Here is a 26,949-nt window from a genome sequence, read left to right as displayed (position 1 = left end):
TGATAGTGGATTTGGGATATTTTCCCCATGCCCACTGTCACCATTTGAAATTAACGTGGGCGTGTTGGGCTCTCACCACACTGTGGCCTCATTCATTCACAGTTTCCTGTGAATGCAAAAAAATGGATTTTTGTAAAATCTTACCGTAAAATCCTTATCTCATTGACAGATATAGTCCTCGGTGATTCAACACCCTCGGGTTATGCTGCCCTCTACAGGAGTAGGACTAGACAGGAAAGAAAACGTTCTGGCATACCCTAGGGGCAGTCCCAGAGGGTATATCCTCTCACTTCCTGCTCTAGCAAATCAGTTATGTCACAAAGCAGTGTTTAGAGAATTTAACCCAACCCAACTCAAAAACAGAGGGGCGGGTACTACGTCTGTCAATGAGCTAAGAGAAAAGGATTTTACGGTAAGATTTTACAAAAATCCATTTTTCTCTATCGCTCATTGACAGATATAGTCCTCGGTGATTCAACACCCTCGGGACGTCCCAAAGCAGTACCACAAATGAGGGGTGGGAAAATGGAAATCAAATCCAATCTAGAAGGCCCAACCGGTGCCAACTAGAAGTTTACAATGCTCATCCTCAATGATGAGACTCAACAGAAATTTTTCAACAGAAAAAAACCCCCGAGGTAGACCACCGGTCTCCTCAAATTGCGGCCTGCAAAACCTTGCGGCCAAATGAGGCATCCGCCGATGCCATCACATCAATCTTATAAAATTTTGTAAAGGTATGTACCGACGACCAGGTGGCCGCCTTACATACCTGGACCACTGACGCCTGATGGCGATAGGCCCAGGAAGTACTGAGCGCTCGAGTGAAGTGCGCCCTAACAGGGAACGGAGGATTCCGCCCCTTAATAGAATAAGCCTGTACCACCGTCTGACTGATCCATGTAGATATGGTCGCGGCAGACACAGGCAACCCCCTTCAAGGGCTATCCGTGATCACAAAAAGTGAGTCCGTCTTACGAAAACAAGTTCGTAGTAGTCAAGTGTATCCTTCTGAACCCCATCCAAGGAGTGTAATGCAAACTCCCAAGGATGGCTAGTCTTAGGACACGGGGAAGGTAACACAATACTTTTATTCAGATGAAAAACTCTGAAAACCACTTTAGGAAGGAAGGATGGATTCGGAAGAAGAACCACCTTATCCCTATGAACCACCAGATATGGGGAACGACAAGATAATGCGGCCAGTTCTGACACCCTGCGTGCAGAAGTAATGGCCACCAAGAAGGCCACCTTCTGGGATAATGTAAGCAAGGGAATCTCCCTAATATCTTCAAAGAGAAGTTTCTGAAGAACCGACCACACTAAATTAAGATCCCAGGCGGTAAGGGTGCGCGCACTGGCGGAGCCAGATGTCGCACCCCCTGGATGAAATTCCGCACCAAGGAATGATTAGCCAAAGGTTTCTTGAAAGAAGATTGCTAACGCCGAAAACCTGACCCTTGATCGTGCTCAAGGATAGTTTCTGCTCAACCCCTTGTTGCAGACAGACCAAAATTCGGGTCACCGAATAGATATGTGGGGGAAATCCAATAGATTCACACCATGCAATATAAGACTTCCATGTGCTGGAAGTCGCTTTCCTTGCTTTAACTGGAGGTAGGAATAACTGAAGCTGACACTCCCTTGTCCTTCAGTACCTGGGTCTCAATGGCCAGGCCATTAAGCCAGCGACTGTAAAGCAAGACGGAAAATCGGTCCCTGAGACCGCAAATCCTCCCTGAGAGGAAGTCTCCAAGGAGCGTCCGCGACTAGCCTCACCCCAGTGGGACTATGTCGCGGCCGACCCAGCGCGGAGCTATGGCCTGCACGCGCTCGTAGAAAAAAAGCTGTCTAAAAAATCTTTTCTAAGAAAAAAATCCTGCCAGGACCGAAGATCCCAGCAAGGTATCTAGGTCCTTACTCCTAACTAGACAGAAAAAAAACTGATTTGCTAGAGCAGGAAGTGAGAGGATATACCCTCTGGGACTGCCCCTAGGGTGTGGCCAGAACGTTTTCTTTCTTGTCTAGTCCTACTCCTGTAGAGGGCAGCATAACCCGAGGGTGTTGAATCACCGAGGACTATATCTGTCAATGAGCGATAGAGAAACTAAAACTACCTTGTAGACCTGACTGGACTGGGAGGTCGCTGATGGGCAGCCTCGTAGTTTATTTACAAGCCCTGAAGCTTGTAAACAGTCAGCCGTATGGCTGTAGGCTTAAAGCTGCAGGCCTTTTCTGCAGGAGTCTGACATTGCATCACTGATCCATGCAATGCTTCCCAGGCTCCTCAGAGAAAAAACAACACATTACCTGCAAAAATATGTGCATTTATTATTTTTTTCCCAAAAAATGGTGAACTTTTGCTTTACAAGGAGAACACCACAATAGGAGTCATATGGAAAAATTCCTAGATTTACAAACTGTTATCTAATATTTCTCCATTAATCTTCTTGCAGTGTATAGCTCTGCATGGATTACACCAAACTGTATTGGAATATAAAAACAGCCTTACACACAAACAATGAAGAAGTAGACAGATGCTCTACAGAAGTAACTGTTCACAAGCTATGGATAAAAAAATAAAAGCACTGATCTGATCAACAGAGTCAGCAGAAGAAGCTGAAGGACCAAACCCCAGAGGGAAAGAGAAAAGAGAACAGAGCATACAGGGAGATTACATGTGAAAGAAAAAAAAAATAATGCTGATTCAATAGATACAAAACATGAAGCAGAATAACACACTAGAGATGAGGTGGAAGAAAGCTAGAGGAGGTAATTTACACTGAAGCAGTAATGTTGGCTCTCTCACCTGGTGCTCTCCACTCGATCTTTCCCTTCTGGTTCATTTGGGTTCCTCAAAAGAGAGAGGTAAATAAATTCAGTGTATGAACTGTGAGCTCTGCAGAGCATCATTTACCGGCCAAGATATTTAGTCCTCAAAAACAAGTCAGCGAATATTCCACAACCCCTTATCAAAAGCATGGACTTCAAAAGAGATTGTGTATTTTTCATTGAGTACTTATCAAGTTTCCTTAAATGTATTCTTGACTTTGTAGTCATACTCATATTTTATAGGCATATTTCTACAGTCTTAATCTACTGGACAGAGAGCAATCAGCACCCTTGCTGAAGGCCTCCTGTGAAAAAATAGAGTAAAAGAAACAACCTTGAACCTAGAAAGTATATTTTGTATTCTTTGGCTGTCTACTGACACACCTATGTCTAAGACCCCATTCACACTGGGGCGACCTGTCAGGCGACCTGGTCGCCTGACAGGTCGCCGTAGGTCGCCTGCCATAGAGAAGCTGTGGACCCGTTCTAATAGGAGCGACACAAGTCGCTCCGACTTCGAAAAAGGGTCCGGAGCTTCTTTGGGGGGACCCAACATTGACTTCAATGTTATGAAGTCCGTGCCGGCCGCTCCGAGGTCGCGGTGCGAGCTGCGCACCACGACCTGTGAGGTCGCCCCGGCAAGTAGCGTCGCCCCAGTGTGAACGGGGTCTTAAAAGATCCACTGATATAAGAAGAGCTGTAAGTGCAATAATGGATTGTGCTACTAAGCAGGAAATACAGCAAATATAGTGCTTCCATGAATATACATTGTTAAAACCAAACAGAACATTAAAAACAAAATGCTATATTAAAGACCAGCTCTACCTAAAACTAAATGGGTTGGTTATTTCTAGTGAATTCGAATGGTGTTCTGTCTGCAAACAGTCCAGCTCTGTAGATTTGTATAGCCATTATCAAATTAATTTATTATGTTTCAATGAAATTTCCATATTGCAGACAGAATAATTAATTTGGGAATCCAGCTGCAGCAAAGAGAGAGGCACATTCATTATGGCCTTGTGTACGTGTAAAGTAAAGCTATTGCAAGAAAAAAAAAAAAAAAACATCCGTGGAATCATTCCCTTTTTCCTAATGTGAACCTGAATTTAAAGTTTGTCTGCTTTTAAAAAGTTGGAGCCAATAAAGGATATCTAAACCCAAGAACAAAAATATATTTTAGGGTAGCAGTCTTCAGAACTGCTGTCTGCATTCATTTTTATTGTTTATTGTGAAAAAAAGGAAGGTGTGTTTGAAGGGTAGCCTGGGTGACAACCATGGCTCCCTGCACAGATAGACTAGAGTAGTAAATGTAACCCAACCTAGAAAAGAATATATGGGGAAACGTTTTAAAAAAAAATAAATAAATAAATAATAATAATAATAATAATAATAATAAAATTAAGCTATTTTATCAAAGGACTGCTATACTGTGATATAATACATTTATTTTTGGGCTCAGAAACATCTTAAGATTGTACAAATTCTCACCCATCGGTTAGAAACCGCTAGTTCAATAGTGTTCAGGATTTGCATCAGATTTTCTGAGTTTATGGCAACAGCGCATTGAGACCAGAATTAATTGCCCATATTGCAGGTCACTTTAGGTCAAGTAACCTGGAACTGATGTGATCAAAAAAAGGGGTATAATTCCTGATACGGCTGCAAAGCATTATGGCTGCAGCATGTGTACACCCCTGCCTGCTGAACCTGCAGCTAAAAGGGGGAATGGTTGAGGGGCATTAAAAGTGCAGATCAACCATGGGGCTTTACTGCCCCCCTCCAACCTCTAGTTAACCACTTGCCGACCGCCGCACGACTATTTACTGCGGCGGTCAGCCCCTCACAGGCAGAGTGACGTAGTACTACGCCGCTAGCCTGTGAGGGTCTAGGGAGCGAGCGCGCGCCCCTGAAGGCGCGCTCCCGCTCCCGAGTGGTCACGGACCCCCCCGCGCGCGTGACCGGCTAATGTAAACAAGCTACCTGTCATTCTCCCCTGTGTATGAATGGTGATCATACGGTTCTACTATGTAGGACCGTTAGTCACTGTTCATACAGCTCAAGCCACAGCCAATCACAGTTAGAATCACGCCCCTAGGGACACGGGGTAAATGTGATAACTTTTGCGCAAACCAATCAAAATACACTTTTTGCTATTTTTTTTACCAAACATATGTAGCATAAAACAAATTGGCCGAAAATGTTAAAAAATTTAGATTTTTACAATTTTTTGGGGGGGGGGGGGGGAATGTGAAAAATATTGTTATTTTTGCAAAATTGACGCTCTTTTTTTGTTTATAGCGCATGATCAAAAAATCGCACAGGTGATCAAATACCACCAAAAAAGCTCTTTTTGTGGGAAAAAAAGGACGTCAAATTTGTTTGGGTACAGCGTCGCACGACCATGCAATTGTCCGTTAAAATCACGCAGTGCCGAATCGCAAAATAGGCCCTGGTCAGGAAGGGGGTAAAATCTTCCGGGGCTTAAGTGGTTAAAACAAGCCCAAAAATATATTAGTCAATAGTATATTACGCAAGTACTTCCCTCAATACAATTTGTAAAACCTCTAAAGTGTATTCCTAGCTGAAACATTTTCTTTTAGTTTAATGTAAAATGGTTATATTTATACTGCTGCTCAGGGCTCGGTTAGGGATTTCCCTTCACTTCCTCTCTCATGGATAACATTGTCACTAGAACATGAAATAAAGGGAAACTTCCAACAGGGAGAACCAGCAATAGCATTGGGGAAGGCTAGAACCTAAGTAAGTTCTTTATTGCAGTCTGTGTCACAGTGGTGGATGTTACACATAGCTTAGAAGCTGACTGTTGCTGGTGGATCTGCTGCATAACAGATTGCTAGGCCAATATGTTACTGGTCAGGTATTAGAATTTTCAGGCAAAGACTTGCTCTGCTGCATGTAAAACAATGGCCATAATAGGTTACGATTTCAACAGCAGATGTGGCATAAATATTAAAATAGCAACAAATAAATGGAGCATTTTTTTAAATAACCACAAAATACTATAGTTGCCATCCATCGAGGAATTATACTGCCACCTGCAGGAGGACTGGCAAACAAAAACTGGCAAAACTGTAGGCGAGCCCACAATAATCCCTCCTTGTACCAGCATGCCTCAGTGTTGTAGCAAGCCATACCAAGAACATGATCATGAATGCATGGGACCCGTATCCCTCGACGAACATCATGAAAGGATACAAAAATCCTATTCCAATTCTCAGCCATTGAGACACTTGAGTATTTGGGGACCTCCAAAAGCAGTCTGACTGAGGGGTCGGGGTGACACAGTAAAACAAATGCAACCTAGCGCAGGATAAAAACAGAACTGAGGACTGCCTGCAGTTCAAAGAGCCACCTGAATGACCTTATGCCCAAAGCCAGCATCAGATGTGGCTTAACTTAGAAAGCTTTCACATCACAAGGTGGCAGCCTTGCAAATATGAGAAAGTTGACGGATGCCAAAAAGCCCTCACGTATATCTGGTAAAGTTGACAGGACCAAAGCCAACCAGAATGGGCAGAACCAGATGGATGCCAGTTTGCCTGCGCCACCTAGATATAGTGGTTTAAGAAGCCGATGCATTCAGAATGAAGGAAAAAAAAAAAAAGAAACTTTGAATAACCTGTAAATTTCATATTTTGGAGTACAGTGCAGGACACGGGCACGGTGTTCATTGACCATAGGTATAGGCTCCATTCTTCTGTTGATTGGACACTGGCAAAGTTTTCAAAACATGCCACCTGGGCACCTCCCCTATATTCCTACACAGTTCTCTCTTTTGTAGCAACCAATGCAGAGTAACCAAGGAATGGAAGGGATTGCGGCCTGCACTGTACTTTATGATATGGGATTTACAGGTAAGTTAAAATTCCTCTTATCCTAATTGAATAGTACAGCACAGGCAAAATATTAACAGACATTGTGACATCCCCAAGCAATGAATGAGAAGGTTGGGCAACAACTGTGCTAACAGCCCCAACTTCAGAGTGCTTCTGCAAGAAGCTTGCAGCCGAAAACTACATCCGCAAAAGACTGGACATCCATCTGGTAGAATTTTGAAAAGGTAATAACAAGATAGCATAACATTGATCCCTATTTAGTGAAGCAAATTTATCATGACGTTTTCGCCTTTGGGACCTCCCCTCTAACATGTTTTATCCAAAAGGGCTTACTCAGGGACTCACACTCATAGCCTCGAAGGCGACTACTATCAGGCCTAGGAAACTCACGCATTGGCAGAGAGTCAGACCGTTACTGAATGGGAGAGTTTAAAGTTTCTTCTGTGGAATGAACACCCTGGCCTGAGCTGTGTCCAGAACTAGATGCAGACATTACAAATGATGAGCAAATCCTTGCAACCATTTCTAAAGATTCAGGATCGATTCAAATCGCTATAAAAAAGGTATGGACAGTCCTAGACACTTTGTCTAGCAGAGCCTGCACGAAGTGTTCCCTTGACAAGAGATCATAAGTATCTTACAATGGGGATAGAATGAGAGTACAGCAAGGCAAAAACTGGGGCCAGCACCTTGGTGAATACTCAGTGTACAGATGAGAGGCCAAAGGCCAGGGCAACAAATTGGTAGTGCAGGGGGCCCTACAGCAAAAGCATAAGAATCACTGATGTGCTCAAAATATGGGGACACAAAGGTAAGCATATGTATAGGATGTCTACAGAAGTCAAAAAGCCTCCCCGGTGATAGGTAGCATTGATAAATTTGGTGGAACCCACACAATTTCTGGACCCAATGAAGACATTAAGAGTTTTAAGATCCAAGATACTAAGAATGCCCTTTTTGGGTTTGGGAATAGTGGCCAGGTTGGAGTAGAAAATCCAAAGAATGTACAAGTACACAGTAAACATGGAGTTCCTAGGAGAAGTGCAAAGTCCCTCGGTCCATTGGAAATTTCCAGACATGGGAGAAAGTCACACATGTGCAAGTCACAAGCAAGTCGTAACCTTCAAGTCTCAAGCAAGTCCCAAGTTACTGTGGCGAAAAAGCAAGCAAGTAGAGTCCCTGCTAGAAGTCAAGCAAGTCAAGTCATTTATTTTGGTCAAGTCACAAATCAGGTCAAAATACTGATGTACCCCAATTTTCACCTTTAAATCCATTAAAAAGGTCAGTGGTCAGGAAAGGTTTTGTTTTATTTTCAACATTAACAAAACTGCTTAGTGCTTTTTTCTTGGCATACTAAAGAAACACTTTGTTTCTTTATCAGGAACCCCCCAATATAATACAGTATAATACAGTGGCAGTGTGGAGAACAGAAATCTTCTGCAGTGGATTCTGTGTTCTCTAAACCAGCATACCAGGGTACAACTCCTATTGAAAAACAGGCTTAGAAGAGTTCCATAGCGACGGACCGTGGCCTTGAACCTGTATAGCACCTTTTGTTTACTCACTGCATTGTAAAAAGTGCAAGGTAGGTGCCCACACAGGATACAGTGCCCAAAGCAACATTACAGTCCATTCTCCCAGCATGGAGTCAGAGTATGGCTACCAAGATTTTAGAGAGGTTGCACTTTTCTCATGCCGACAGAAGTAGTAAAATAGCAAGGCAGATATCTCCAAGATGAAGACGAGGTCCAACACTTGCAGACACTACCTAAAATCTAAGGACTCACGGAATGGAGTAGGGTTCTAGGGGAAAAGCCCAAGGGAGCGTGTTCTCAAAAGCTGTCCAATCACCTGAAGATATGAGCCTATAACCCACGGTGTATGAAAATGTTGCCTGTGCTCCTGTACTGTATGATTAAGATAAAGGAATTTTGACTTACCCATAAACTATCTTCGAGTACAGTACAGGACACAGGCTGGATATTCATAAATCCAGGGCTACAGGCTGCTACGTTCGGCTGCTACGTTCAGGTGACTAGACACTGACAAAGCTTATGGACTAAGGCGTGCCTTCCCAGGGCATACCAATCTAACCCCTCACCCCTCCATGAGACCTCAGTTTTTAAGTAAGCAATGCAGAGTAACACAAGAACAAAAGGGGAAGGTGTTCTGTGTCCTGTACTTCAAGATATAGAATTTACAGATAAGTCTAAAAAGCAGGAGGAGAGATGAGCAAGGCTTGATCTGTACTCACAGCTGCTCGCATTATCACCTGAGCTCCGCCCCTTGTCAGATCAGCGGCAGCATTCGAATCTCACAGGAGCAACCCATACTGTTGAAAACTGCACATGCACGGGATCTAGTTTGCACAATCCTATAAGAATCGAATGCCTCATGATCTGAGGTGGTGATGTCTTACCTTTCCACGTTGCTGGTCCCTGCATGGGTCAAGGCTTCATCCATCACGGTGGGCTTACCTCCAGGAGTGGTCTTCAGGGTCTAAGAACCATAGAAATGGACCTCGGCCTTGGATGTATAGCACACTGCAGCTAATCACACATGTTGCAAGTGCCAAAAGGGAGCAGCCAAAGAGAATCCAGTGCCTAAAGAAACCTTACAGGCTGTTCCCACAGTGGGGCCTGGGTATAGTTCCCAAGGCTTTACCGAGGTTATACCGATCTGGATGCACTGATTCCATTGCTGTGGAAGAAGGCAGTAAAGTGACTGATTGAAGAATTTTAATTAAAGAACTAGTGAAGCACAGAAACTTCCCCATAGGGAAAAAGAGGTCAATCACCTACAGGACACAAGCAAAAATCTGAGGTTTCATGGCATGGGACAGAGGTATAATCTAGGGTCTATAAACATCCAGCCTGTGGCTTGTACTGTAGAACTATGGGCAATTTTTTATTTTTTTTATTTTGGTCAGAGCAATGGAGGATTTTTTTTTTCGCCATCTGTGTCCGATTAGCTATGGGACAGTAAGTGAAGGGAAATCTTTGCAAACAGGAAGTGAAGAAATCCCTAAAAATTAGGAGAATTCCTTGGGGACCACCAGGTCAGCAGAACTAGTGCCCACATTGGAAATCCCCCCACCTCCGTATTACCTTTCTGGGGACATCCCAAAAATTTGGACTTTTACTTTCACTTTCAAACGGGGGCACGGACAGCAGTAAAAATGGATTTTTGTAAAATCTTACCGTAAAATCCTTTTCTCTTAAGCTCATTGACAGACGTAGTCCTCGTTGATTCAACACACTCGGGTTATGCTGCCCTCTACAGGAGTAGGACTAGACAGGAAAGAAAACGTTCTAGCCACACCCTAGGGGCAGTCCCAGAGGGTATATCCTCTCACTTCCTGCTCTAGCAAATCAGTTATGTCACAAAGCAGTGTTTAGAGAATTTAACCCAACCCAACTCAAAAACAGAGGGGCGGGTACTACGTCTGTCAATGAGCTTAAGAGACAAGGATTTTACGGTAAGATTTTACAAAAATCCATTTTTCTCTGTCGCTCATTGACAGACGTAGTCCTCGTTGATTCAACACACTCGGGACGTCCCAAAGCAGTACCACAAATGAGGGGTGGGAAAATGGAAAACAAATCCATCTAGAAGGCCCAACCGGTGCCAACTAGAAGTTTCCAATGCTCATCAATTAAAGATGAGATTTAACAGAAAATTCCAACAGAAAACAACCCTCGAGGTAGACCACCGGTCTCCTCAAATTGCGGCCTGCAAACCTTGCGGCCAAATGAGGCATCCACCGATGCCATCACCTAAATCTTATAAAATTTTGTAAAGGTATGTACCGACGACCAGGTGGCCGCCTTACATACCTGGACCACTGATGCCTGATGGCGGAAAGCCCAGGAGTACTGAGCGCTCGAGTGAAGTGCGCCCTAACAGGGAACGGAGGATTCCGACCCTTACTAGAATAAGCCTGTACCACCGTCTGTCTAATCCATTTGGAGATAGTCGCGGCAGATGCAGGCAACCCCTATCTGGGGCCATCCGTGATCACAAATAGTGAATCCGTCTTACGGAATGATTCCGTAGCCTTCAGGTATACCCTGATTGCCCGAACCACATCCAAGGAATGCAACGCATGTTCCTGATGATGATTGGGCTGAGGACACAAGGAAGGTAGTACAATATCTTCATTCAGATGAAAGTCTGAAACCACCTTTGGAAGAAAGGATGGCTTAGGATGAAGAACTACCTTATCCCTATGAATCACTAAGTATGGGGACTGGCATGACAATGCAGCCAGTTCTGACACTCTGCGTGCAGAAGTGATAGCCACTAAGAAGGCCACCTTCTGGAATAAAGTAAACAAGGGAATCTCCCTGATGCTTTCAAAAGGAGGTTTCTTCAGAACCGACAACCAAATTAAAATCCCAGGGCGATAAGGGCGCACGGACTGATGGAGCCAGGTGCCGCACCCCCTGGATGAAATTCCGCACCAAGGACTTAATAGCCAAAGGCTTCTGAAAGAAGATTGCTAATGCTGAAACCTGACCCTTGATGGTGCTCAAGGCTAGTTTCTGCTCAACCCCCTTTCGCAGAAAGGCCAATATTCGGGTCACCGAATAGGTACGTGGAGGAATTTCTAAAGATTCGCACCACGCGATATACGTCTTCCATGTGCGATAATAGACCTTGCTGGAAGTTGCTTTCCCTGCTTTAATTAGCGTAGGAATAACTGAAGCTGACAACCCTCTGTCCTTCAGTACCTGGGTCTCAATAGCCAGGCCATTAAACCCAGCGATTGTAAAGCACAATGGAAGATCGGTCCTTGAGACCGCAGACACTCCCTGAGAAGAAGTTCCCAAGGAACGTTCGCGACTAGCATGTCCAAGTCAGCCGGACCGGCTTGACGAGGCTAGCCTAGAATTTCCAGGACAACTGGAGTTCCCTCCATCTCCATCCTGCGGAGAAATCTCAGCAGCAATCTGAGATGAGGGAATCCCTTTAATAGCTGACAATGCCTTTACAGGCCGTTCAGCGCGTCTGCTGCGTCCACTGGAGCATCGTGGGCGCGCGTTACCAATCTCTGCGCCTTCGGGATGCTGTGAAGAAGGCACAGATGGTGAAATCCTTGGCGAATGACTTACGTCATCACCCTGATATTGCCTGACTGGATCCGAACCAGGCTGCCCTAGAGCTATCTGGCCCTGGCAATCCGACAAAGTCTGATCGTTCTCTGTTCCCACACATTCTTTAGACACCTGATTCCTATCACGAGTGGTGATTTCTCCTGGTTAAACATTAGAGACCGAAGTCACCCGGCTAGAGGCTCCTTGGTCTGTCCGTTCAACCGGATCCGATTCTTGTGGGGAACTGATGCTAATCTTTGGAAAAGGTAAAGAAAATGATCTGTTCAGGGAACGGTAACTACCGCTCCCTGTAGTACTTACGCTGACCCAGCATTTTAACCACAGCACACGTCTGAGGATTACCGCTGACATAGATGCATGCCCTAATAGGGGGGTAGCATCCAAGGCTGCGTCACAGACAACCTGTAGTCCTTATATAATCTGTTCCATCAAAACAGATGTTGCCTGGGGGATACCTTTCCCCTTCAGGTCCTGGCGCACCAATCTCGCCCATTCCGTAAATGTCTGAGAACTAGATCAAATGACAATAATTGGTCTAAAGGCTGATCCTATCAGGGAAAGATAGTGCGGGACTCCGCTTCTACCTTCCGATCCACCGAATTCTTAAAGGACGAAGCGTCCTCCACTGAAAAAAAACGTGGCTTTATTCAGTCTGGAAATAGGTGGATCCACCACTGGTGATACCGTCCATTTCTTAATGAGGGATTCCTCAAACGGATAGCGTCTAGTAATGCGCTTGGAACTAGTAAAGGTACGCTTAGAATGATCCCATACCTCTTTAATCTTTTTACCCAAACACTTGGGTAAAGAAAAAACCTTCACCGTCCTGGTGGGTCTGCTAGTACCAAAGGGAAATTCCTTTTTATTTGCCTCTGCCGGAAAAACCTCAAGTCTTAAGGTTTCCCGAACCGCACAACTAGTGCGTCCACCAATGCTTCTTCCTGATTTATGGCGGAAGCATGAACGTTCTCCTCACTGTCTGAGGGAACCTTACCTGAGATAACAGCCCCTGCAGAGGGGCCTGCAGCTGCAATAACCATCTCAGCATCTGAATCTGAAGTCTCAGACGATATAGGGGTAGGCGGGGGTCGCTTTCTTGACCCCCGTTCCTGACAGGCCGTCTCCACCCGAGCCACCAAAGACTTCAAAACTGCTGTGAATGCATCCATACTCTGTGCACTGGCGGGTCCCGCGGCCCCCCCGAGGGAAACCGGTGGGGGTACCTATGTGGCAGGGTCCATGATAATTCCAGATACTGCCCGGAAAAATCAATTTGCCAAAAAGAAATAAAACTTTTTTTTTTTTTTTTTTCAGACCCCCAGCGCCACAAAGCCCCTCAGTGTTGCCTGCTTAGGGACCCCTATAGAGCGAGAGAGAGAGATAGACCCCAAAGCTCACCACTTACTGCTCAGAGTTTCAGCATTGTCTAGAACAGACAGGAAGTCTTTTGGCTGGCTTCCCGGGAAGAAAGGAGGCGGCTCCGCCCCTCTGCACGCCTTCCGGCGCCTCCCTAGCTCCACGAGGTGTTTGAGTCACCTCAAACATGGCCGCCCCCATGCTGGAGACACGAGGCTACGCCAAAATGGCGGCCTCGTGCGAACTACCAGACAATGGCGGCGGCCTGCACAGAATAGCGGCATGTCTGAAGAAGGATCTCGGCCTCACAACCCTTCACCCTCATGGTGGTCAGCGTGGTCGGCGGTACCGGACCCTGGCGGGCCGTATGTGGTCCGTGGCCATCGGGAGGCATCTGCTTAGCTGGAGGAATGATCTGGAATGCAGTATACATATCTAGACATCGCCCTGTGGCTTCTGACAGGTAGGATACTTTATACTATCACAGTAAAGTTCTAGTACTGCCACTGACTTCATAATTTTAACATCTTTGCAATTAGATTGTCAGCTCCCAAACCAAGCCTCCTGGCTTTTTGTTCACAAAAATCACACTCAAACAGGGGGATCTGTGACATGTTATAGGATAGAGGGAAGACCCATCCTTACCATTACAGCGAGGGGCCCGCGTTCACCACAAGATCCGTCAGGTGGAAAGGGGGAACATACTACTCACCATACCGGAACCAGGCGGGCGCCAACTCCTGACAGTACCCCTCTCCACCGAGGTGGGAGGGCTGTCGACCAGTACGGATGCCGTGACTCATGGTCTTAGGCGTTTCGGCGAGACGTTTAACTCGCAGGGTCAGTCCCCGTCCAGTGGGACTATGTCGCGGCCGACCCAGCGCGGAGCTATGGCCTGCACGCGCTCGTAGGCTGAACTGGGGTGACCACTGGATCTCAACATCCAGCCCGTCGCCCAGTTCAGCTTTCTTGCTTGAAGATCTCACAGGAACACTGGAGAAAAAAAGCGGTCTAAAAAATCTTTTCTAAGAAAAAAATCCTGCCAGGACCGAAGATCCCAGCAAGGTATCTAGGTCCTTACTCCTAACTAGACAAAAAAAAAACTGATTTGCTAGAGCAGGAAGTGAGAGGATATACCCTCTGGGACTGCCCCTAGGGTGTGGCCAGAACGTTTTCTTTCCTGTCTAGTCCTACTCCTGTAGAGGGCAGCATAACCCGAATGTGTTGAATCAACGAGGACTACGTCTGTCAATGAGCGACAGAGAAAAACAGACAAGTCTAATTCCTCTCCACCTAAATGCATGTTAATTCGTTCATAAAACCAGCAAATTGATAGCTTCCTGGGCTCCCAGCCTGTGTTGTAGAGCTGCACAATACTGGATAAAATGAGAATCTTGATTTTTTTTTTTTTGCTTAGAATAAAGATCACGATTCTCTGCATAATATCTTTCATATTATACAAAATTGTGCTAACTTTCCTGTTAGCTGCGTTAATACAGTGTGACATAAAATATTGCAACAACCGCCATTCTATGCTCTAGGGTCTCTGCCCAAAAAAATAAATGTGTATATATATATATATATATATATATATATATATATATATAAAAATAATGTTTGGGGGGTTCTATATAACTTTCTAGCAACAAATACTGATTTTAATTGTAAGCAACAAGTGTCAGAAAAAGTAGTTAAATTGTCCTCATTTAGAGACAGAAGTTCATCTCTGATCTAAAAGGAACAAATTATACATTGTTTAAAGTTATCTTTAAGCGCTGAGAAATGTTGATTTGCCAGAGGTGCTTTTTTTTTTTTTTGACAGCTGTAAGTGAGCAGAGAAAGGCTCTACACTGTATGAATCGTGGAAATGCTGGATTAGGATCGTGAGGGGGGTAGAATCAAGATCGTGATTTAACGAATAATCGTGCAGCGCCACAGTATTGCACAGTTATCTTATAGTAATTGTTCCCAGGTCTCTCTGTGGACTATAGAACACCTTCCCCCATACTAGTCCTAAAACAATTCCTGTCCTAGGGTTGCAATGCTGCTCCCTAATACATATAGTATAGTCACCCTAGGACAGAAGAAGGTGTTTTACTGACAGGAACAGCAGGTGAAAATAAAAAAAACAATGATGCAGATACCACATCTAAGGAATGGTGAGCTGCTATGTGTTAGATTTTTGTTCTAGCATTTAGTTATACTTTAAAATTAAATATTTGTATAACAAGGCATATCTCACTTTATTTAAGCAAAGCATAAATAATAAACATTTCATAATCTAGTAAGGAACTCACTAAAAATATTTCCGTTTATTTTTAATACATCTTAAATCTGAACTCCAGACTTAAAAATGTTCAGTTAAATATATTTCTCACTAACCAAAAGATATCGATCCACTTTGCATGCACCAAATAACTTCACAAAGCCAGATATTACTTTGTAAAAGTATCAGTAACATCACTGTGCTATACATAGCATGTGCTAAGATCAGAATTGTGGGAGGGGACGAAGAGAGCCTACACACTACAGGCTGCCTGCAGAGAACTACAGAGGGGGTGGAGACCAGACACCCTGCACAAAGAGAAAGAGCAGCGATGATTGGTCATTATTACAGGAAGCTCCTGCACAGATGTAATGTTTCACACTGGATTACTGCACAATTCTAGAAGAAATATACTGTACAAGCCAAACCAAGATTCAAGCAATTATACACGACTCTTATTAAGACAATATTTGCTTATCCCAGAGTTCAGCTTTAGTTATGTACACAAATCTTAAAGCATCTTCCTGTAGTTCACTGCACAGCAGGGCTAGAAGCATTGTGAGCCAATATAGATCAATAGTATTGCACATAACTACCAATTCAATGCTGAAAGCCTCCGAGAACTGAGAGCAGACTGATTATCTCATCAATCAGTAGGCTGGGAAATGGTCTTTAACCCTTCACAGCATGTTTCAGGTTATATCCATATTTAGGGTACCAGAGAGCCATCCCCCAAGCTCCCCATTTTCAAACCATCCCCCCACTTAATGTTTTACAGAATGCTTCTCCCAACAGGCTTCGGTTTAAATTTGGATATCGATATTTCGATATGGCTATGCGTGGCATGGGCCACGTTATCTATTCACAGAGAACTGTGAATGGAGAGACTACAAGTCCCATCTGCCACTACAATTCTATAAAGCACAAGAGTGGTACCTTGGAATGGACCCATGGCTGGAAAAAGTCACAGAAGCCTGTGCACTGCACCTGTGTTCCACTGATTGCAGTCATGTTTATAGATCCAAATATGGAAAAGTAATAATAAATGCACTTTTTTTTTTTTTTTTTTTTAAAGGGGTGCATTTATTATTTTCTAAAAAGATTGACTACTGTATGCCTTTAAAAAGCTGCACTGTCAGGAAACCTGATAAGCTGTTCAGATCACCAGACAAACCTAAAAGAATTGTGAATCCTATGTCAGGGAACACAATTTACATACATGGATACTAAACTATGAACTGGCCAAATGCATATACAGTATCTCACAAAAGAGTATACGCCTCTCACATTTTTGTAAATATATATCTTTTCCTGGGACAACGCTGAAGAAATGACACTTTGCTACAATGTAAAGTAGTGAGTGTACAGGTTGCATACCACTGTAAATTTGTTGTCCCCTCAAAATAACTCAACACACAGCCAATAATGTCTAAACCGCTGGTAACAAAAAGTACACCACTAAATTAAAATGTCCAAATTGGGCGAAATTAGCAATTTTCCCTCCCCGGTGCCATGTGACTCAATAGTGTTACAAGGTTTCAAGTGTGAATGGGGAGGTGTGTTAAATTTGGTGTTATCGCACTCACTCTGTCATACTGGTCACTGGAAGTTCAACATGGCACCTCATGGCAAAGAACTCTCTCAGGATCTGAAAAAAGAATTGTTGCTATACATAAAAGATGGCCTAGGCTATAAGATGATTGCCAAGACCCTGAAACTGAGTTGCAGCACGGTGGCAAAGACCATCCAGTGGTTTACCAGGTTAGGTTCCATTCAGAACAGGCCTCGTGATTGTCGACCAAAGAAGTTGAGTGCACATGCTCAGCGTCATATCCAGAGGTTGTCTTTGGAAAATAGACATATGAGTGCTGCCAGCATTGCTGCAAAGGTTGAAAGGGTGGGGGGGTTAGCCTGTCAGTGCTCAGACCATACACCGCACACTGCATCAAATTGGTCTGCATGGCTGTCATCCCAGAAGGAAGCCTCTTCTAAAGATGATGCACAAGAAAGCCCGCAAACAGTTTGCTGAAGACAAGCAGACTAAGGACATGGATTACTGGAACCATGTCCTGTGGTCTGATGAGACCAAGATAAACTTATTTGGTTCAGATGGTGTCAAGCGTGCGTGGTGGCAACCAGGTGAGGAGTGCAAAGACAAGTATGTCCTGCCTACTGTCAAGCATGCGTGTGGTGGGAGTGTCATGGTCTGGGGCTGTATGAGTGCTGCTGGCACTGGGGAGCTACAGTTCTTGGAGGGAACCATGAGTGCCAACATGTACTGTGACATACTGAAGCAGAGCATGATACCCTCCCTTCGGAGACTGGGCTGCAGGGCAGTATTCGAACATAACGACCCCAAACACACCTCCAAGACGACCACTGCCTTGCTAAAGAAGCGGAGGGTAAAGGTAATTGACTGGCCAAGCATGTCTCCAGACCTAAACCCTATTGATCATCTGTGGGGCATCTTCAAACGGAAGGTGGAGGAGCGCAAGGTCTCCAACAGCCATCAGCTCCGTAATGTCGTCATGGAGGAGTGGAAGAGGACTACAGTGGCAACCTGTGAAGCTCTGGTGAACTCCATGCCCAAGAGGGTTAAGGCAGTGCTTGAAAATAATGGTGGCCACTCAAAATATTGACACTTTGGGCCCAATTTTAACTTTTTATTATTTTAACTTAGGGGTGGACTCACTTTTGTTGCCAGCGGTTTAGACATTAATGGCTGTGTGTTGAATTATTTTGAGGGAAAGCAAATTTACACTGTTATACAAGCTGTACACTCACTACTTTACATGGTAGCAAAGTGTCATTCATTTCTTTAGTGTTGTCACATGAAAAGATGCAATACATTTTTTACAAATATGTGAGGGGTGTACTCACTTTTGTGAGATACTGTAGTTCCGCTTTAAGAAAGAGAAGAAATCCAAATACTGTCCTATTTCTATGGAGTCTACTTATTTAAATGACAGTTTCTGGGAGAACCTCCAAATAATATTCTGGATTATTGCTGAAAATAGGTCAGAAAGAGGGGAAAATGGGATTTTTGACTTACCGTAAAGGGAGAAAAAGGAAAGGGAGGTTTCTGAAGAACTGTCAACACCAAATTGAGGTCCCATGGCGGCAATGGAGACCGCCCTGGGGAAGCCAAGTGTCTCACTCCCTGGAGAAAAGTATGCACCAAGGAGTGAGAGGCCAACAAACGTTTAAAGAAAATCACCAAAGCTGAGACCTGGCCCTTGATGAAACTCAAGGCCAAATATTGCTTGACCCTTCGCTGGAGGAAAACCAAGATCCGAGTCACCGAAAAGGAGAGCGGGTGAGCCCCAAGAGACTCACACCATGCAATGTACGTCTTCCAAGTACAATAGTAAATCTTCCTGGAAGTAGATTTTCTAGCTTTTAAAAGCGTAGGAATTACTGAATCAGACAATCCTCTATCCTTCAGCACCTGGCTGTCAAAGTGAGCGACTGGAAAGCAGGATGGAAGATCGGCCCTTGAGACAGCAGATCTTCCCCAAGAGGGAGTCTCCAAGGAACATCGGCGACCAGCCGTACCAGATCAGAGTACCAAGACCAGCGAGGCCAGTCTGGAGCCACAAGAATGACTGGAATCCCTTCTGCCTTGATCCTGTGCAGGATTCGTGGCAGAAGCCTGAGAGGAGGAAAGAAGTTATTAGACAATAGTGACTCCAGGAAGCCACTAGGGCATCTGAGACGTGGCCTAGAAGGTCCTGAGACCGTGCCACAAACCTGTGAACTTTCCTGTTGAGACGAGAGGCCAACTGGTCCACCTCGGGAGTCCCCCACCAGAGACACAACTGACTGAACACCTCCAGATCAAGTGACCATTCTCCCTGGTCCAACGCCTGTCGACTAAGATAGTCCGCCTGCCAATTTTCCATCCCTGGAATGTGTACATCAGAGAGGGCTGGAATGAACCGTTCTGCCCACCTTAGAATGTCGGCTACTTCCCGAGCCGCCAGCACACTTCTCATGTCCCCTTTTGATTGAGATAAGCCACGGCCGTGGCATGGTCCGATTGAATCCGTACCGGATATTCCTGGAGACGAACTGTCCAATGATCCAAGCAAAGCCTGATCGCAAGGAGCTCCAGTAAACTGATCGGTAGCCTGGACTCCTCCAGAGTCCAGACCCCTTGAGTACAATCCGTGCTGAGGAGGACTCCCCACCCAGATAGGCAGGCATCTGTGGTGACAACTGTCCAGTACAGGAGAAGAAAGGATTTTCCCTGAAGTGCCAGAGAACGAAGCCACCAAACAAGGGAACCCCTCGTTCTCTGGGTCAACAAGAACAGATTGTCCAGAAACCGAGGATCCTTGTTTCACTTCACCAGAATCTCCTTTTGCAGAGATCTTGAGTAGAACTGAGCAAACAGAGTAGAACTGAGCAAACAGAACTGGTAGAAGGTAGACACCATCAGGCCCAGCACCCGCATGCAAGTCCGAAGAGATAATTGTCTGCTGGACAGCAGAAGCCGAATCGCCTCCTGCAACTTTTGACGTTTTGCAGGAGGGAGAAACACACTGGCCGAGTGGGAGTAAAGAGTCCGTGGCAAATATTCTAGGCTCGTGAACGGAAACAGAGCAGACTTCTGAAGATTCAGAATCCAACCAAACTCCCTCAGCGTTTGCAGAGCGATCTCCAAGTTGGTCAACAGGGCAGTCGAAGACTCTGTTTGCAAGATTAGATCGTCCAGGTACCCCAGTATTGCAATCCCCCACTGATGCAGTAATGCTTATTCCTCATCCCTGAGGAAGTCACGTGATCACGTGACGCAACGTGTAGGAGGTACCCGGAACCCGGAAGTGACGTGTCGGACGGGACTGAGCTCCCACAGTGCTTGTATTCTCATTAATATGCTGGATAAAAGAAATCTAACTGTAAGTTTGCTACTATTTGTGTATAATAAAAGTATGTAATACTGCACCATGATGGCCTTATCTTTTTAATGAGCCCCTGAGAAAGAAGGATAGAGTAAGGAGAACGCACCCCAAGGATACTAGTGGAAGGCCTAATGGAGTTTGTAAGATCGGAAACCTGCACAGGATCCCCCTGGAAGGATCTGGTACCGTATTAGAATAAAGGAGGAAAAGGAATCATCACTTTCCCTGATATATACCACAGGCGTATTACCCTCATAATAGAGGTGAGAGTTTAGTACACCTAGAAGTGGCACAAGGTGGAGGAAAAAGTCACTATACTTATTCACCATCACCCACAATAGAGTTATACCAAGAAGTGTGAAATAGTCATTTTTTGAAGATTGATTGGACATTTTAGGATTGTGATTGGACATTTTAGGATTGTGATTTTGCACAGATTGGCTTATGTATTATTTAATCACGTTTATTTATATATTTATAATTTTATGAGGAATATCACCATAAGCACCGAGCACTTTAAAACAGCACCTATATATGTTTATATGCTATATATTATGTCATATATATATTACTGTTTGGATTTAGGATTTGATCATTTATCCATCAATCCATAGCTGGTTGAAAGAGGTTCCACAGCATAATTTCACTGCGATCCACATCCATAAGCACAGAGCACTTTGTAAACAGCACAATATGAATATTGAAACCTGACATGCAAAGAAAAGGAAATAAAAATAATATTCTAATTTTTTAATGTTACTCTCAAAATAGAATTTTTGTACTCTGGCTAAAAGAGAGTTTAAAAGGGAGTTGTATATACACCAAAAGAACACATTTGGACTTCAAACTGGAAGGCTGGCATAATCCCATTCAGTTAACTCTATGCATGCAGTGAATAACTGAAATAGCCAGTTGAGGGATAAATCACACCCCGTTTTTTGTTTGATGTGGTGCATTTTTGATTCATTTGCTGTAAACCTAGCTAATAATCCAAAAACTTGGAATTAGAGAAATAATATTTATAAAGTTGTACCACCCTAGGATGCATAGGTATTAACGGTCCCATAGAATGACTAATGGAGGCATACAAAACATGCCCTGTCCACACTAGTGGCAGCACGTGGCCTTTTAATTTTTTTTTTTTTTTCATAATCTAATATATATACAGCGATTCAGACTGCAAAGAAAGGCCTTACTAAAAACCTGAGTATATTCTGTGACAGCAAAATACATAAAGTGCAGAAAAAACAAAGTGAACTTTGCAATAAAATCTAAGATCCATTTGTACTGTCTGAGACTCCATCCCCTGTAAAAATAATGTGCTGTTAGAAGGTACAAAATGACGCAGCAAAAACAAAAAAAAAAAAAAAGAAAAAAAAAGAGGCAGATTTATACTTCCTTACCTTTGTCTTCCACTTGCGGTGAGGGTGACGTCACACTCCCTGTGGCTAGATCTTGGGGAATACATATTAGCCAGAGAATGGCGAGAAGACATTTTTACAATATCTCGTGATATTTTGCCTGCTTTGCATTCCCCAGGGATCTTCCTGGATCAATAGTGACGGCATGCTCAAGGATGTGGAAAAGGGAAGGTCAAGTCTAAATCTAACTTTTTTTTTTCTTGACACATACCTTTTGGACATACTAAAATCTGATTTTGAAAGAGGAGGGGGTGGCCTCCTCCGTGCATTGTAACAAGTGTTCCCTCCAGCCAAATATATTTTCTTTTTTGGGGTTTTTTTGTAAAGGGATAGGTACAAAAGTATAGGTGGATGCAGGGGCTAAGAAAGTGTCATGCCACCCCCCCAAAAGGTATAGAACAAATACACTAAAGAGTCCCACCGGGGTTTGAGCGAGGCATACTTTTCTACTTCTTTAGAAGTGTAACAAAATGTGAGAAAAAAGGTAAAATATTACAATTTATTTCAAAGAGTTATAGAAAACAGTGAGTAGAAACAAAATCACTCCAAAACAGTAAAAATGACTACCAGTATAGAATGTTGTGCTAATGGTCTAGAACAAAAGAAAGTGTTGAACCACACCCTCTGATTGATTGGCTCTTCTCCTAGAGGTAAGCTGTTACTGTGTTGTTATACTCCAATACTGATTAATAGGAGTATATATCCTATTATTTTTATAATACCTTGCATCTTTCCTCACTCCTCTTTCTTTCCCCTATATTTAGAGCGGCTCCCTTCTCTACTAAGGCGATCCTCGTGAGCAATCCAGGGCTGCACCCTAACAAATCTACACACCAATTTTCAACATCTACCTGGTAGCAACGTTACTTTGACATAAGGTCGCTCTATGCAAGTTCTGTTACCCTTAAAAACTAGGGCTACTATATTGGCTGGCTCTTTTGACAAAAACACCTCAAAACAAACCATCCCTGCCCCACATATTCGTTCAGACCCCTCTACAGGGGCCTACTTTTTGAATCTCAGCGGATGGACACACTTAATGAAACACTACAACGCTGCAAGTATGGTTGGCCTGTTTGTATACCTCACATATGGATAGATGTTTTTGTAATATACTTTATATACATATGTTGTACGGTACTATTATTCTTGTATTGCATTTATAGAAGAAATATTCCTGTGCTATGCTTTTTCCCCTGAAGAAGAAATCAATCAAGATTTCGAAACATGTTGGGATATCTATGTGAACAATTATCAGTATGCTCTTACACCTGTGAGAACTGTATATCTTTTGTTCTAGACCGTTTGCACAACATTCTTTACTGGTACTGTGCCATTTTTACTGTTTTGGAGTGATTTGTTTCTACTCACTCTTTTTTTTTTAGAACTCTTTTTGAAATAAATTGTACAATTTTACATTTTTCTCACATTTTGTTACTTTTCTACTTCTTTAGAAGTGTATGCCTCGCTCAAACCCCGGTGGGATGCTTGTGTATTTGTTTTATGTAAAGGGATACAACCTTTGAGGATTTCATTGCGGTCTGTCAGGGGATGATTTCCCATCATTTTCTGTGACAACTTCACCTGGACAAGAAGTGAAGGCAAACCTCCAAGATGGACACATATAGCAATAAAAAAATGTGAGGTTTTACTGCGGTTGGCACTCTGTAAGGTATTGCCTTTCTGCTAAGGCCCCTTTCACACATATGGTCCGATCAGATCCGCCTGCCAGTTTTTCAGGAGGACCTAATCTGATGCCCCATGCATCCCTATGGGGCAGCGGATGTTCGCAGAGATATCTCCGCTGACACCCGCTGCCATCCGATCCGATCCTGTCCGTCAAATCCGGGCGGATGGAAACCCTATTTTCGGCTGTCCGTTCTCATCTGATTCCCCCATAGAGGACAGCGGGGATCTGACAGCTCCCATCTCCACACACAGAGCTGGGTGGATCGACCCCCGCTGAGCAGAACGGAGTCCGTCGGCGGAACAGACAGGTGTGAAAGGACCCTAATACTTTCTGTTCCAGGGAAAAAGTAAGGGGTAATTTTCCCAGCAGGGTCACAGAGGGCAGTAAAACTCACAAATGCTCTAACTGCTCCCCACGCTATCCAAAAGAAAATAAACATTTTGGCTGGAGATACACTTTAAGCCCCGGTTCACATTAGTGCGATCATGGAGATCGCATGTAATTCGGAGCACACTGCTCCTAAATTACATGCAATCTCATGTGCGGTGCAAATTTCAGCCATACACTTTGTATGGCTGAATTCGCACCGCATCCGCACTAAACACGCACCTGACCCTTTTTTTATCCGCAGCAGAATCGGATCGCATAGTGGTTCACACTAGTGCGATCCGATTCTGTGCAAACTTGCAGATCACACTGCGATATGTGATCGCAACTGGGGGTGTCGTTAACTTTTAATTGACACACCCTGCGTATCGCATATGGCAGTGTGAACTGCCAGGGTTGCGGATGCGATGCGGGATCACGCTGCATATTTGCAGCATTCCCGCATCGCACAAATGTGAACTAGGACTAAAAGTCATCAGTACATCAGTTAAATGGTCAAGGTATAAAAATTGTGCAAACATTGCTGTGTAAAAAAATAAACAACACACTACAACCTTGCATGCACATTAGAACAATAAAAAGCACAAACAAAAATACAAATAACTGAACTTATCTGCATAAAAAAAAAAAGAAAAAGGAAAAACACATGCACACTGTTAAGCCCTAGAGCCCCAGCAGTGAAGAGGATGTGAATTTTCAGACACCTGTGTCAGCAGGTAGGGTTACAAGGCAGACAGGACAGAGGTCACAAGAAAACTGCAAGAAACATAGCTGGCTGACATTGGAGGTGGTAGATGCAACACACACACACACTCGTACTTTTAACAGCTAAACATTCAGAGCGAGACAATTTCATCATGATCACTTACGACATAAAATAACACGAGTATGTGTGAACCTCATACTATTTGATCCAAAATTATCCCTCATTGATCTCAAACGCATTTCTTAACGAGTGCAAGGTTTCCATTACTAATCAGGTTGAAAAAAGAAGGCAAGTTTTCCTTGTATTATGGCTCAATGAATAATATACAATGCATATTTGGACTATCGCTACTGAATAGTACACTTTTCATTTTCTGAAAGATTTCAGTAATAACCCTACAAACCATTATACATTTCTTATTTTAAATAAACTTTCAATTTTCAAAGAGACTGTAATGAAATGCACTTGGATCACAGCATTTTATAAATCAACCTTACAGATTATGCTTTACAAACTCCAGACTTTGGCACTGTATTAGAGGTGGCACAGGCTGAAGCAGCTGATACAGCTCCCTTAATGTCTTCAATGCAGAAAGCAGATGGTGTATAAAGCAGATGTCTCCTATTGTCACACGTAGAATGATCCAAGTTATGTCCAATTGGCAGATGACAAGGTGTCTGAGGCGAAGGGTGGGAAGCACAAGTACCTGCGAGAGCGTGTATGAAAAGTGCAGGGGGGGGGAAAAAAAAAAAACAAGACCCCCTCTACATTTCTTGATAAAAGCTATCAAGAAATGTCAAGGGCCAGCTGGGAAAACTCCTTCGGACACTGCAGGGGTTGCTCTGAAAGGCATAGCTAAATAATATGGCTTTTCTGTGTGATTATTACATGTGCAACTTGAAGTTGCACACCACAGAGAAAAAGAAAAACACCACCTTCTAAAAGTCATGATGAATTTGTATGCTTTAGGTTATCATGAATCTCCAATTGTGAGACTTAGAATGTTTTCAATAAATTTTACAATTTTTAGACTGATGACAAAAATCGGTCAATTACATTCTAGTTCAGATTCAAAGAGCACAATTGAACTTAAAAAAATGGAACAATGGAAGTCTTGATACATCACCAATAAGGATTAATTTGGTTTAAATAGTGTATGTAAAACCAAAACTTTTTTTTTTTATGGTTCAGATAAAGGATTTTTTTTTTATGGTTCAGATAAAGGATTTTTTTTTTTTTTATGTCTGTCTTATTGTGTAGATTTACACTCATTCCTGCCCCAGAAACACTTTGATTGGATTGGATTGATTTACTAAAACTGGAGTGCACAACATTTGGTGCAGCTCAGCATAGAAACCAATCAGCTTCCAAGATTTATTGTCAAAGCTTAAAGTGGTTGTAAACCCTCTCCTATACCCAGTGAAGTGAACAGCCTCAGATGATACACAGAGATAAAACAAATCTCCCTACATAAGTTTTACTTGTATATCTGCTGACATTCCCTTTCTACTTTCTTTGGAAAGTGCAGATTGTGTTAGAAATCTTGTTTTTTCATTCTGCAGTGGGTGTGGAGTCTTGGCGTACACTGTGTGAGAGCTGATTGGAGGAAAGGCACACCCCCACTCCACATAGGCAGAAGAAAGTAGGAACATGCAGAGCTGTATTATGAATAGACAAGCTCTCTGCTTATCTGCCTCTAAGCTCCCCACCCAGACACAAATTTTCAGCTGCTGTTATCTAGTTTGTTGGAGAGCTTGTCAGAAATGACTCTGCTGATAACAGAGGAACAGAACAGCAGTAACACATGGCACTTGGAGCTTTGGAGAGAGATAAGTAAACACTACAGAGCTATGTGCCTAGGTCAAATTTAATGAATGGGGTTTACAACCACTTTAAATGAACAAGTTGAACTTGGAAGCTGATTGGCTACCATGCTGCACCCGATTTTGCACTCTCCAGTTTTAGAAATCAACCCCAGAAAGTAGTAAGAGGAGAAATCCCCTTTGAGCAGACCAAGCTTACTCATTGGAAGATTTACCCTCTATCACGTTTCTGCGGCAACCCCTAAACTTTGGATTACCCATCACTTTTTGTACTGGGGACAATAGTCAACAAAATGGTCACTCCAGACAGACCACAGTAAAAACTTAAAGGTGCCAACATTCCCACATTTTATCTAAAAACTAAAAAGTTTTGGCTTTAAATCACAAATTCAATGACAATAGCCAAAAAAATAAAAAAAAAAACTTGAAGATTGAAATTGTCAATGTTTCCATTATCCTTTGCTCCACTTTTTAAAAAGTCCCAATGCATAATATATCATTAAATTGACAGGATGAGCACGGAAAGGTGAGCAGAAGAAACACAAACAAAAAAGCACAATTCTAACTGCAGTGTGCAAAGGTCATCACAA

General features: G+C 43.4%; 1 protein-coding gene across 8 annotated transcripts in view; it reads right to left on the bottom strand.

The window, feature by feature from the left end:
* Window positions 1-26,949, bottom strand: part of MARK2 (microtubule affinity regulating kinase 2) — a 251,027-nt gene that overhangs the window by 14,406 nt on the left and 209,672 nt on the right. For 6 of the 8 annotated variants that reach the window (XM_082269944.1, XM_082269939.1, XM_082269943.1 and 3 more), the window contains one exon: window positions 2,810-2,854. The exons of the other annotated variants lie outside the window; for them this stretch is intronic. In XM_082269944.1, coding sequence (XP_082126070.1) covers window positions 2,810-2,854 — 45 coding nt within the window. The remainder of the gene's footprint in view (window positions 1-2,809; window positions 2,855-26,949) is intronic. 8 annotated transcript variants of the gene reach the window in all.

Source organism: Pelophylax lessonae, assembly GCF_965119305.1.
Source record: "Pelophylax lessonae genome assembly, chromosome: 10".
NCBI classification, from domain to species: domain Eukaryota; kingdom Metazoa; phylum Chordata; class Amphibia; order Anura; family Ranidae; genus Pelophylax; species Pelophylax lessonae.
Note: the sequence above shows the minus strand (reverse complement) of the source record. Positions and strands in the feature narration are given on the sequence as shown.